The sequence below is a fragment of the Melozone crissalis genome, unplaced genomic scaffold (genome assembly GCF_028551555.1).
Source record: "Melozone crissalis strain CALT ecotype California unplaced genomic scaffold, PUWL_Pcris_2 ptg000020l_1, whole genome shotgun sequence".
Classification (NCBI taxonomy): Eukaryota; Metazoa; Chordata; class Aves; order Passeriformes; family Passerellidae; genus Melozone; species Melozone crissalis.
This window is the reverse complement of record NW_026535798.1, coordinates 1,391,048-1,403,285: the sequence shown is the minus strand read 5'-3', so window position 1 is coordinate 1,403,285 and position 12,238 is coordinate 1,391,048. Positions and strand designations below refer to the sequence as shown.

The 12,238-nt window shown below is 45.6% G+C and overlaps 1 protein-coding gene and 1 pseudogene across 1 annotated transcript in view; one reads left to right on the top strand and one right to left on the bottom strand.

Moving 5' to 3' along the window:
* The window catches only part of LOC128937667 (CUB and sushi domain-containing protein 2-like), a 139,446-nt pseudogene extending 130,295 nt beyond the window's left edge, over nucleotides 1-9,151 (bottom strand).
* Nucleotides 9,152-9,526: 375 nt separating this feature from the next.
* The window catches only part of LOC128937666 (mastermind-like protein 3), a 28,823-nt gene continuing 26,111 nt past the window's right edge, over nucleotides 9,527-12,238 (top strand). The window contains exon 1 of the mRNA XM_054277460.1: nucleotides 9,527-9,544. Coding sequence (XP_054133435.1) covers nucleotides 9,527-9,544 — 18 coding nt within the window. The remainder of the gene's footprint in view (nucleotides 9,545-12,238) is intronic.

Sequence of the window (12,238 nt, the reverse complement as noted above, 5' to 3'; positions counted from 1 at the left end):
TTTTCTGAATTTTGTATGCAAAATCCACCAATTCTGCTCTAGTCCATGCATTTTTCTGAATTTTGTATGACAAATCCACCCAGCTGAGCTGTGCAAATGCTCCTCTCTGATGAGGGTAATGGGCTGTGCAACAAAATGAGTAATTCCAGCTTCTCCCCTAAAATCCATTTGGAAAAATGCTCCATCCTGCTCCCATTTGAATCCACATAAAATATTAACTCCCAGGCAGATCCCTCCTGTTTCATTTTAGAAAGAGCCCAAGATTCAGGGACAAAAACCACAGGTTTTGCTCCTGATTTGGGAAGAACCTGATGGGAAACTGAAATATTTCCCACCTGCCTGAGGGAGGCACAGCAGTGACCCCAATGTTCTGCTCCTGACACACCAAGCACTACACTTGAAAAATCAGCACTACAACCTGAAAAATCAGCACTGCAACCTGAAAAATCAGCACTGCAAACCCAGAATTATGATTTTTCTGCAGGGAAAATGAAATAAAACTCAAATAGAAAAAGGAAGACGATGTGACTGCCTCTGTAAATTTTCTAATATTTTGTTTTTAATGTTGCTCCTTATCCCTGCTCCTTATTTACAGCAATAGCACCGATCCCAACCCCAAATTTCTTAGTTTTTCCCACTAAAAAGAGCCTAAAACCACAACCCTGGAGCACAGAATCCACCAAACGCAGAAAATCCAAGCCTTGCGCCCTTCCAGGAGTTAGTAAATGCTTGTGACCAGAGCACTGGGAGGAGGGAAGTGATGCAGAAATGCAGAGGGAAGAGGGAAAAGCACCCAAACTTTTCAGAGTGGCGAAGTTTTAGAGATTACTGGAAAGTCCAATGAAATGTTCCAGGAGATTGTTATCAAAAAAGACAGTGAGGAAGAGCCAGAAAAACTTACACACTGATGTCTTCTGGTTGTTGTCCTTGCTGGGCATGAGTTTCACCCCTCTGGACTTGAGCTCCATCTGCTTCTTGACTGTAGGGGTGGGAAACAAAGGAAAAAAAAGAGGGAAAGGTTGAGCTGAGCTTCAGGGATTGTCAAGTTTTTATTTTAAAAATAAAAATGTGAATCACCCACATCCTGCATCCTTCCCTTTGGGATCAGCTTGTCCTGACTGCTCAAAACCAGCAGGGGTTTGTTTTTCCATGTTAGGGGTTTGGAGAGGGATTTGTTTTCCATGTTAGGGCTTTGGAGAGGTTTAATTTCAAAATAAAAATGGGGTCCAACCCCTCTGTAACCCACTAAAAATGGGAGACAAGCAAAAGGGAAGCTCTGAGGAGCTTCAGGATGCTGAGAGGAAAATGCTGAGCTGGTTTCCCCCAATTTTTCTGGAATTTATCCCATGAACCCATTACACAGCAGAGCCATTCCAGGGGAGCACTCAGAACCTAAAAACTGCAGAGCTGGTGTGAACAAACAGCAGGAAAATAAAATTAAACACCATTATTGGCTAAGGGAAATATTATCTTGGAGCCCCACACCTGGGGGACTCCTCCCCAAGTGCGACCATTCCCTCCCTGATCCAAAATTCCACCAGAAGAGGGGAAAGACCAGGAAAGGGAACAAGAATTCATCCATCTCCAAGGGCCCCATCCTTTTTCTCACACCAGGGAGCAGCAATTTGTTTTCCTGCTCTGGATTTGGCGGCTGCTTCCTCCACCCCCAGGGTTTGACAGAAACCCCACCTGGCAGAACCATCTGGGAGCAGCACAAACACCTGGATTTGGGATTATTGCAGCTTCCAGAGGCAGGAGTTGGGATAAAACAGCCTCTGCTGTGAGGAGCTGGGATAAAAGAGCAGGAATTGGGATAACCCAACAGGAATTGGGGTAATTCCAACAGGAATTGGGGTAATTCCAATAGGAATTGGGATAACCCAATAGGAATTGGGGTAATTCCAACAGGAATTGGGGGTAACGCAATAGGAATTGGGGTAATTCCCACAGGAATTGGGAAAACCCAGCCTTCATTGCAGGATTTGGGATAACCCAATAGGAATTGGGATAATTCCATCAGGAATTGGGATTACTCAACACTCACTGCAGGAATAGGGATAACCCAACAGGAACTGGGGTAATTCCAAGAGGAATTGGGATAATTCCAACAGGAACTGGGATAACCCAGCCCTTCCTGCAGGAACTGGGATAACCTAACAAGAACTGGGATAATTCCAACAGGAACTGGGATAACCCAACAGGAATGGGAATAACCCAGCCCTCACTGCAGGAATTGGGATTAAAAAGTCTCCACTGCGGGATTTGGGATAACCCAACAGGAACTGGGATAATTCCAACAGGAATTGGGATAACCCAGCCCTCACTGCAGGAATTGGGATAACCCATCAGGAACTGGGATATTCCAACAGAAACTGGGATAATTCCAACAGGAATTGGGATAACTCAGCCCTCACTGCAGGAATTGGGATAAAACAGCCTCCACTGCAGGAATTGGGATAACCCAACAGGAATTGGGGTAACCCAGCCCTCACTGTGAGAAACTGGGATAAAAGAGCCCCCACTGCAGGATTTGGGATAAAAGAGCCTTCACTGTGAGGATTTGGGAAAACCCAACAGGAATTGGGATTACTCAGCGTCCAAATCATTTTCTGGGAGCCCTTTCCTGACGAGCCAGCCCTTATCCTTGGAGAAACCCACTTCAAACCCTTCTTCCTCGTGTTCTTCATCTTGTCAGGCTTTCATCCCTAAATTAGCACATTCCTAAGACAAAGCTGTCAAGAAGAATTACCCATGTAACTAAAGAGGGGTTTTTTAATCGTGCTGAGGTTTTTTTTGGGCTTAAAAAGAACCTGTTTGGAACAGCTGCTGCAGGAGGCTCAGACAGGAGGAGGCTCCTTGAAGCTCACCTGAGGTGCTGCTTTGGGTGCAGCTTTTCACTCATCATTTCCTCACAGCTTTTGGCTTTCTCTTTAAATAAAGCAGCAAGAACTTCAAAAAAATTTTTAGCTGGAAAATATTCATGAGGAACAGCTGCTGCTGCTGCTCCTGTCTTCCTCAGCAGCTTCAATCTGTTCAGGGCAGCTGTCTTTTTTTATTAATTTAAGAAGGGAAAACTAATTAACAGCAGGCTGCTGTCAAAGCAAATCGAACTCTTTGTTTCTTTTTGCTCCAAATCCACCTGCAAGTGCAGCAGGAGGAAGAAAAAGCAGCAGGGTTTGGGATGCCCCAAAGGTCCCACGTGGATGGGAATCACAGGAGATTTCCAGCCTGATCTCAAGGTTTTTAATAAATGTGATATCAATGGATCAAAAAAAAAAAAAAAAAAAGGATTGGGGCTGCTAAAACTCCCATTTTTGGGGTAAAAATCTATTTCTGCTTCAGATAAAATAGTGACAGACATTCCTGTAGTGATTTTCCAGCTTTTTCCAAGCCAACACAGGGATACCCCAAAATTCCCTCCCACGCAATAAAATCCAGGCAATTCCAAGTTTCCAAGGCTGAATTTGGATTTTGGTTTGAATTTTCCAAGGATGTGGGTTGGGACCCTGCAGCCTCCAAGTCTCTGCTCTGTGGCTGTGCTTGGGGGTACGAGCAGCTTTACAAAATAATCCATATTTTGGTATTCTCCACATCCTGCCCCCAGGGAATGTTCCCAACTCTCCACACAAACAAAAGCTCAGCTCGGATGATTTGTGCCCCACAAAGGGAATTTAGAGGCCAAGAAAAGCTTCCCAAGCTTTGGTGAAGCCCACCAGAGCTGATGGCGGCACCATGGATGGGATGAGAAATCCTGGGGAACTCCTCCATGAGGACACAGCAACCTGCAGGGATTTCCCCAGTGCTGAACATCCCAAATCCAGGAGAAGGTGCCAGAGGGTGCAATCAGAGGAATTTTAAGGTCTCTTCCAACCCAAACCACTCCAGGATTCTCTGGCATGGGGGAATTCAAAATTAGGATACAGCCAGGCTTGGAAATTTTTCAGGGACACATTTCTAACCAAGGTTCTCCCAGAGCCATCCCTGCCAGATCCCATCCAACAAACATCCCCCTCCAACCCTGTTCCTGATGGAAAACCTGGCTCCCAAACCCCTCAGCAATGGCAACAAGACACTCAACACTGAGCAGCAATCCCAAAATTCAGAGCCTGAGCTGCATCCCCAGGAAACATCTCCTCCCCTAATTGCACCGTGTCCCTTTCCAGGAGAATTGATAAAGATAAATTGGTGAAGATAAATTGATAAAGAGGGATCACTGCATCCTCTCCTCCTCATCCTTCATTTCGGAGCCCTAATGATGGAAGTCAGACTTTACAAATGACTCCATTTAGATCAGAACCAGGCACAGCAAAGCACCACTTGTTTCGTGCTTTTTTAAAAAAAATTAAACAAATAAGAACAATTCTCCCACTCCCTGCCCTCAAAAATCCTGTATTTGAAAATCTACTTTGTTTGTAAATTGGAATGTGGAGCAGTACTACAAAGGACTGTGTCAGGATAATTGGATGAACAGAAACTCCTGTTTTCTGGAGGCTTTTGCTGCTCACACACATCCAACAGATCTAATGGAATACTCAGCATCCTGTCAGATTTGAGAGATGACATTACAAAGCTCTGCCAGCATGGCAGGCAGGCCGGGCTGTTCCTTTCAAACCACTTCATGTTGCTCTAAATGAGGATTTAAGCAGACATTTATTTATTTTTAATTTGGAAAACAGTGTTTCAGCAACAGCAACAGGAAAAAAAAAAACTATTCCATGAAGCTCTGCTCTCCTTGTTGGGGGAATTGCTGTTAAATCCAAATCCTGCCTGGATCTCTCCCTCCTGCTGGGATGGTTCAGCAGCAGGATGCTCACAGGGGTTCTTGGAGGTGAAGAGAAACCCCCTCAAATGAAACTCTTTGGAAAAATCCCTCTTCTGGCAGCCTGAGCAATGGATTTTGGGAATCAGAGCCTGCACAAGCACTGGGATTATCCAGAATTGCACTGGAGACTCCACAGGTCACATGGAAGGAGGCAAAAATCCCTCTGGAACCCAAGGGTGTGATCCAGGGTGAGGAGGGGGAGATCCAAGATGGGAAATGGAAGATCCAAGATGAGGAGGGGAAAGATCCAAGATGAAAAGGAGAAGATGCAAAATGAGAAATGGAAGATCAGGATGATGAATGGAAGATCAGGATAAAGAGTGGAAGATCCAAGATGAGGAATGGAAGATCAGGATGAAGAGGGGAAGATCCAAGATAAGCAGTAGGACATCCAAGAAATGAAATAGAAGATCCAAGGTGAGGAATGGAAGATCCAACATGAAAAGGGGAAGATTGAAAATTAGGGGAAGATCAAAAACAAGGAGGGGAAGATCTAAAATGAGGAGTGGGAGATTCAAGATAAAGAGTAGAACATCCAAGATGAGAAATAGAAAATCCAAGACAAGCAGTGGGAGATCCAGGATAAAGAGTAGAAGATCCAAGATGAGCAGTGAGAGATAAGGATGAAGAGGGGAAGATCCAGGATAATGAGTAGAAGATCCAAGATGAGAAATGGAAGATCCAAGATGAGCAGTGGGAGATCCAGGACAAAGAGGGACGAAGATCTGTCCAAACTCAAGCCAAACTGATCCATCCATGGGTAGAACCACAGATCTACCCATGGACAGATCTGTAGACCAAAGCCATGGATGGGGCTGGGAGCACCCTGGGACATTGGGAGGTCGCTGCCCACGGCAGGGGTGGAACTGGGTGGGATTTAAACCCATTCCAAACCATTCCAAGACTCCATGACTCCCTCACCAAGCCATTTAGGTGTCTCTGGCGAGCAGCAGGGAGCTCCCCAGCCCCTCCCTGAAGGAGGCAGCTCTGTCCTGTGCAGGGCTGGAGCTCATCCCATTTATCTTCCTCCTGCGGGGAAGGGAAGCGGCCGGGGCGGGGAGATCGATAAAAGCTGCAATTATGTGTTGGTACCAATCAGCTCCAGAGCAATTAGGGAGCCAAGTTCTGCCATAAAACATGTGCAGAGAGGGGCAGCAGCCAGGGCAGCATTCCCATCTCTCCAATTCCAGCCTTTGCAGCTTTCCCAAAACCTTCTGATTTTATAAATTCCCACCCAGCTCCTCTGATGGGGGGGACACTGAGGTGCTGCCACCTCACCTGATTAAAAACTTGTAGATTATTTTCTTCCACCTTTTTGAGGAGACAGGATGGGGAGGAAAATAAAAAATAATTTTTAAGAATAATTCTCTGCACACATTTCTCCCAGTCCCTTTGACTTCCTTACATGGGGAATGGGGAAAAAACATTTGCAAAAATCAAGATTCACCTTAATGAAAGGGAAAAGGGAAATATTTAACTCTCCCAGGAAGGGAACAAAATGAATTTGCTGTGTTCAACAACAAAAACAAAAACAAAAACCCTCTCCACAGCCTGATTGCATCTAACCTTGCTTTTACATTCCTAAAGTGATTTCCAAATGAGGGCACGGATTAGGGAGAGCAGAGGGGGAACAGACAGGGAAGGTGTTCTGCAAAACTCGGGATCAATTTAAACAAGCTGGAAGGGAAATTGTTTTCTTATAGATTATCAGCAAAGCCAGACCCCGTCCCAGAGGACCCAGGGGGTTCATAAATGATGTACAGACACGTCTTTGGAAAACAGACAGCAAATTAGAGCCACCCTAAAGCCTCCCCTTGCTTCTCCTGGCTGATCCTGATTCAGCTCTCCTGATGAAAAATGCATTTCAGCTGCTGTGCTTGCTGTGGAATTACATGGCCTGTTTTGTAGGGATTTATCGCCACTGAAATATTTATGGCCAGGCCAGGTTGTGGAAAGGGTTACAGGGAGGTTTTTAAAGTCTCAGCATCTCCTGTCCTGCAGATCCCACTGCCTGCAGACACCTTCCCTTCATCCCTGGGAATCTTCACTGCTTGGCTGCTTGTTTTGCTGGGTTTTTAAGCATTGAAAGGCAGAAAGAAGCTGCCAAACTCCACAAAAACAGTGGGAAAACGAGAGCAGGTCCCTCTGGCAGCTGGGCTGAGGTCCTGTCCTGATTCCAGCTCAGAATGGGGAGTTCAGTTCATTTTCCAACACTCCATCCCCTCTGCACATGAGATGAGAACCCCCTGACATTTCTCTGAGCAGGGGAATGGGGACATTCACCCTGACTTTGCTGTGCAGGGAAAGGCTGACAAAGACAGGTGCTTTGGTGGAAGCTGCAATCCTGACAGCCATGGAAAAGCCATCCACAGGGAAGCTGCTTTTTCCAGACATTTATGCTGCACAGCAACAACAAAAGGGTTTTTTTTTCCTTGTTTAAAGTCCTTTTTTCCTTGTTTTTTCTTGCAGTTTAAAGTGATTTACAGGTTCAAGGAAAGCAGGGAAGTTAAATAACGATGTGGTTCATTTGTTGAGGCCATGACAGCCCTGCTAAGAGCACCCAAACGAGGCAGCTCTGTGGATTTATCCAAGGAAAAGAAAATCCTCTCCCTTCTCCCTGACTCCTCTCCAGAGCTTTTTCCCAGCAAAGGCTTCTTGAGAACAAACCTGCGGAGCTCCCTGAGGGGACTCAAACCATTCCTGCTTCTTCCCAACTTCATTCCCCCTCTCATGGATCCTGCACCCACAACCTCCTTCAAAAACACCACAGGAGTGGTGAGAACACCTCCAAGGAATCCACTCAATCCATTCTGGTCCCACCAGGAGCAGAATCTTCACTGCCAAAGGATCTCCTGTCCCTCAACAGCACCTGAACATCCCCATCCTGAAATCTTTATCCCAATCCTGAATTCTGCCCTGTGAAGGTGAGGAGGGGCTGAGATGGATTTCCTAGAGAAGCTCCTGAATCCCTGGGAATGTCCAAGGCCATGAGGGGACCTGGAGAACCCTGGGACAGTGGACGTGTCAGTGGATAGGCTTTAAGGTCACTCCCAACCCAAACCAGGCTGGGTTTTTCTATGAACACCACACTTTGGGGAATTCCAGCTGGAAAATAACAGCAGCAGGACCATGCAGGGAGGCAGCTGGGGATTCCTGGCTGGGGTTACTCTAAAATGGAGGCTGAGGGTCGTTGTTGGCTTGTTTGTGGTGTTGGAGCTGGTGTGTGCCCCTTACCTCAAGGGGCAATTCAGGTTGTTTAGGGGGTAGGAAGAAGTTTAGCCTAAAATCAGCTTTGGGAGCTGGAAAAGAAGATTTGAGCCCTTTCTTCCTGAGATGGGGGGGGTAACCTCTAAGAAGGGTTTATGTTGCCTCCTTATCACAGGGGCTCCATGCTGTTGCTTCCTATCACAAAGGTTCCATACCTGCTTGGTGTTTCTCATGGACATCTCCTCAGAGCTCCTCTGTGACTCTTTCTCCTTCCCACAACAGACAACTAACCCCAATTCCCTTCTCAACCACCCACCCACTCTTTTATAGCACTCTTCTCCTCATTAGTTACAGCTGTGGCCTGTTAAAGTCGGGCCTGTTCCTAATCTTTGCTAATTAGGCCCAGCTGCAACTCCTTAGGGGCAAGATCACTTTCTACACCATCTTTATTTTCTTATATTCTTACAGCTTTAGTCTTCAATCTTTGGCTTAAAAGACCCATGTTCTTTCTACACCATCTTTATTTTCTTATATTCTATCCCCTTACAGCTCTAGTCTTCAATCTTTGGCTTACAAGACCAATGTTTTTATAAACCATTAGAGTTAATTAGAGTTGGAGTCGTTTTCTAGGGTGGCCACAAGGGGAAATAAAACCAGAATGGTTGTGAAATGGGTGAATGAGGAAATCAAACTGGAATGATTTGTGAAATTGAGGAATGAGGAAATCAAACTGGAATGATTGTGGAATAGGTGAAAGAGGCTGGCTGGGGTGGGTGAGGCCAGGCCAGGGCATTTATTTCTCCCTCCTTACCTTGGTACTGGGCACTGAAGCCCTTCTGCCTGTGGTTGCCATCAGAGGTGAAGTGCAGCCTCAGCCAATTTTTGCTGCTGATCACAGGGGCAGGCAAATTCATCCCAGTGAACCTGCAAGAGAGCAAAGCAGCACAGCCACGTCAGGACCACGTCAGGACACCCCAAATCCCCCTCTCCAGGCCAATCATCCTCCCCCAGGACTTTGGGAACTCCTCTGTGGGTACCACACAGCCAAGGAGAGCCCCCTCCCCACTCCAGGGCTACCTCCAGCCCCATATTCCTGATGGGAATCCCTGCTGAGGGCTCCATGTTTGTCATTACAGAGGTTCCCAGTCCTTTTTCCTAAGGCACAGAACATTCCCAAGCTCATCTCTTCACATTTGGTTAACCCCACTCCAAAATCTTGTTTATTTTAACTCAGGAAGGGAAAGGATGGCAAGAACATCCTTATTTTTTATTTTATTTATGACCAATCCCAACCTGAGGAAGATTCCAGCCAGGATCACAAATGAACAACTCCAGAACCCAGCAGCAGCCCTTCATATTTGTTCATAATTTTATTTCCTTTTAAAACATGATGTTGTTTGCTTCATTTTTAACTCCAGATCACAATTCCTGGCTGAGTTTTGTCCCAAACCAAGTTTTAGACTGGAACAACACTTCAGACTGAGACTGAGGTCCACAATGGTGACATTCACCATGGTGAGGACACCAATGCTCTCTGTGTTCCTGCTAATGAAAGTTAATCATTTTAATCCCTAATTATCACTTATTTAAAAATTAGTGCAATTTCAACACCCATTATTGGCATTCCAACACCTTTCAGTGGCATCCAACACCTTTTATTGCCATTTCAACACCCCATTTTTACCATTCCAACATTCTTTTTTGACATCCCAACACCCCCTGCTTTTTTAACAAAGGCAAAAGGATCCTGGGAATCTGTTCCATCCGGAAGATATTTCAGATTTGATTATTAAACATTATTTAGCAGCAGACCTGGCAGCCCATGGAGCACCTGAAGAGCCCTTCAGCCACCCAGCCCATCCAGAGGTGACCTCAGGCTGGAATTGGCAGCGTTAATTAATGGCATCCCTGCGCTCCCAGTCCCTTAATGAGCTGGCAGGGTGATTAGTGCATAACTAAAGCATCTCTGCCACCTACAGTACAATCCAAACCCTGGATTATCCCGTGCCTGGATCCTGAAGTGCTCTGGGATGATTTAAAACTGGGATTTAAGGTTGTTCCCAATCATTTCTCCATGGATTCTCTCCATCCCTGTTCCCAGCTCTTTCAGGAGGATGAGGTGGAGCAGAAATGGATCCTCTGTGGCTTTTTGCCATCCTTGGGGAACTCCAAGGCAGCTGAACCCACTGAATTGGAAACTTTCTCAAAGATTGAGTTCAAACAAACAGATTTGGGGCTGAGATCAAACAAGGGATGCCCCAAACCCAGATTTGGGGCTGAGATCAAACATGGGATGCCCCAAACCCATCCTGAGTAAGTTCTCCTGGCTGGTTTTTATGACAACACCCTTAAATTCAATGTTTTCACCCCTCAAGGGCCATTTCATTGTTTATTCTGCAGCAGCAAACCCCTCAGGAATAATCTTTAGCTATGCAGAGCCAAATTTCCCTTTCACAGCTGTAATTCAAGTGCCTGAGATAAAAACCAGACAAGAATGAAGCAAAGCTGCCTGAATGAGGCTCAACTTCTCCTGTCCCACATCCCTGGATTTGGTTTTGATCAGCACATCCTTGAAGGGTGGATTCATCCCAAACCTGAGATGTTTTTCCCTTGTGTGACACCAAATCCTCCACATTAAACAAAATTCCTTAATTCAAAACAAGGAGGGGTTAATGCCATCAAAACTCTTTTTGAAGAAAAAGCACTGAAGTGAGGCCTTCTCAACTCTTTTTTATTTCTTTCCTTGCTCTCTCACTTCCCACTGAATCCAGGCATGAAATATTTATCCCTTTCCCTCCCCTGGCACAATTAGTATGGCTGTACATGGCTGGCACTGATTACTCTGCATTCACGTCCCATTATCTATTTACAATCCCAATTCCTGCTTTAATTTGTTTCCACGCAGAGAGGAAGAAAAGGAAGGGGGAAAAAAAATCAATAAAGTGTCACAAAGTGAGGCAGAAGCACTGGAGCAGCAGGAGGAGATGTTTGCACACAGATTTGGAGCACCCTGAAATTCGATTATCAGCAATTTGGCCATTAGTTCTTCTTAAATGGACCCAAATACGATGAGAATTCCTGGTGTGGATGCTGCAAACCCCGTGCAGGAGTCAAAGGCACGACTGAAGGCAGGAATTCCATCTCAAATCCTGCTATTTCAGGTGAAATATCTTGGGTCTGCTTTGCAATTCTTACTGTATCATTAATTGTTCAATCTGTACTTAGATAACCTGCACTCCTTTAAAGGTATTTGTCCTTGCAGGGAAATCTTCAGCTGACTTATGTCCTCGGCCAAGCTGCCTGTTCAGGGAACAGATGGGAAAAAGGAGGCTAAATTTACCATTTTGTTTGCAGCACAGTATGACCTATTCACAAGATTTTTCTTTTAATGTGTTAGTTGTGGAAATCTGTTAATTTGATATTTAAATTATTTTCAAGTGGAAGCCTCATTTATGGTGTTACCTCAAGAGGGTGACTAAAATCTGTGGGCTTGAACAGGTACAGTGTGTAGACCATGTGGCTCTCATTTCCTTCCTTTTCCAGTTGTATGAAACACTTTGCTTCAGAAAGCATGAACTTGAACTTAGCCATGTGGAAGAATGCCTGGAATGACTTAGCCCACACTGATTTGAGGAACTGGAAGGTGCTGCCTCATGCACCTATGGAACACGTAGCTCTGTTGCCACGAGGTGATGTGTGTTGGGAGTTAACACCAGGGATGTGAATGTGCAGGAAGACAACTGTGCCATTTCTGCTTTCAGCCTTCTGTCCGCCTGGTCTCTCTGCTAGAGATCATGCACTAGACAGGCTTCGGTAGTAACAGAGATCCAGTAGGAACTCACAGTCCATGGCAATCTGTGGTGCCATCAGGGGATTTCTGTCATGCCTTCACCATCTCTTCTGGTTCTTCCTTCAGAGTTTCTCTGAGGATAGTCTGCAGTAATATATTATGTATGTAGGTTGTGCCAGGGCAGTATTTTGCAAGCAGCTGGAAGATAATTTGCCTGCCCCAAGCATAGGAAGGGCTTTTCCCTTACATCAGTCAGACAAGGTTTTGGTCTGTCAGTTCTGAAGTCAGGAATAGAGCTCACATGCTACTGGTGCCTTAATGACAAGGAGAGCAGAGCCTGTGTCACAGAGCTGCTCCTCCTTTGCAGAGGACAGGAATGCTTTCATGTCCAACATACCCCTTTGCTAGGCAGCCAGGAT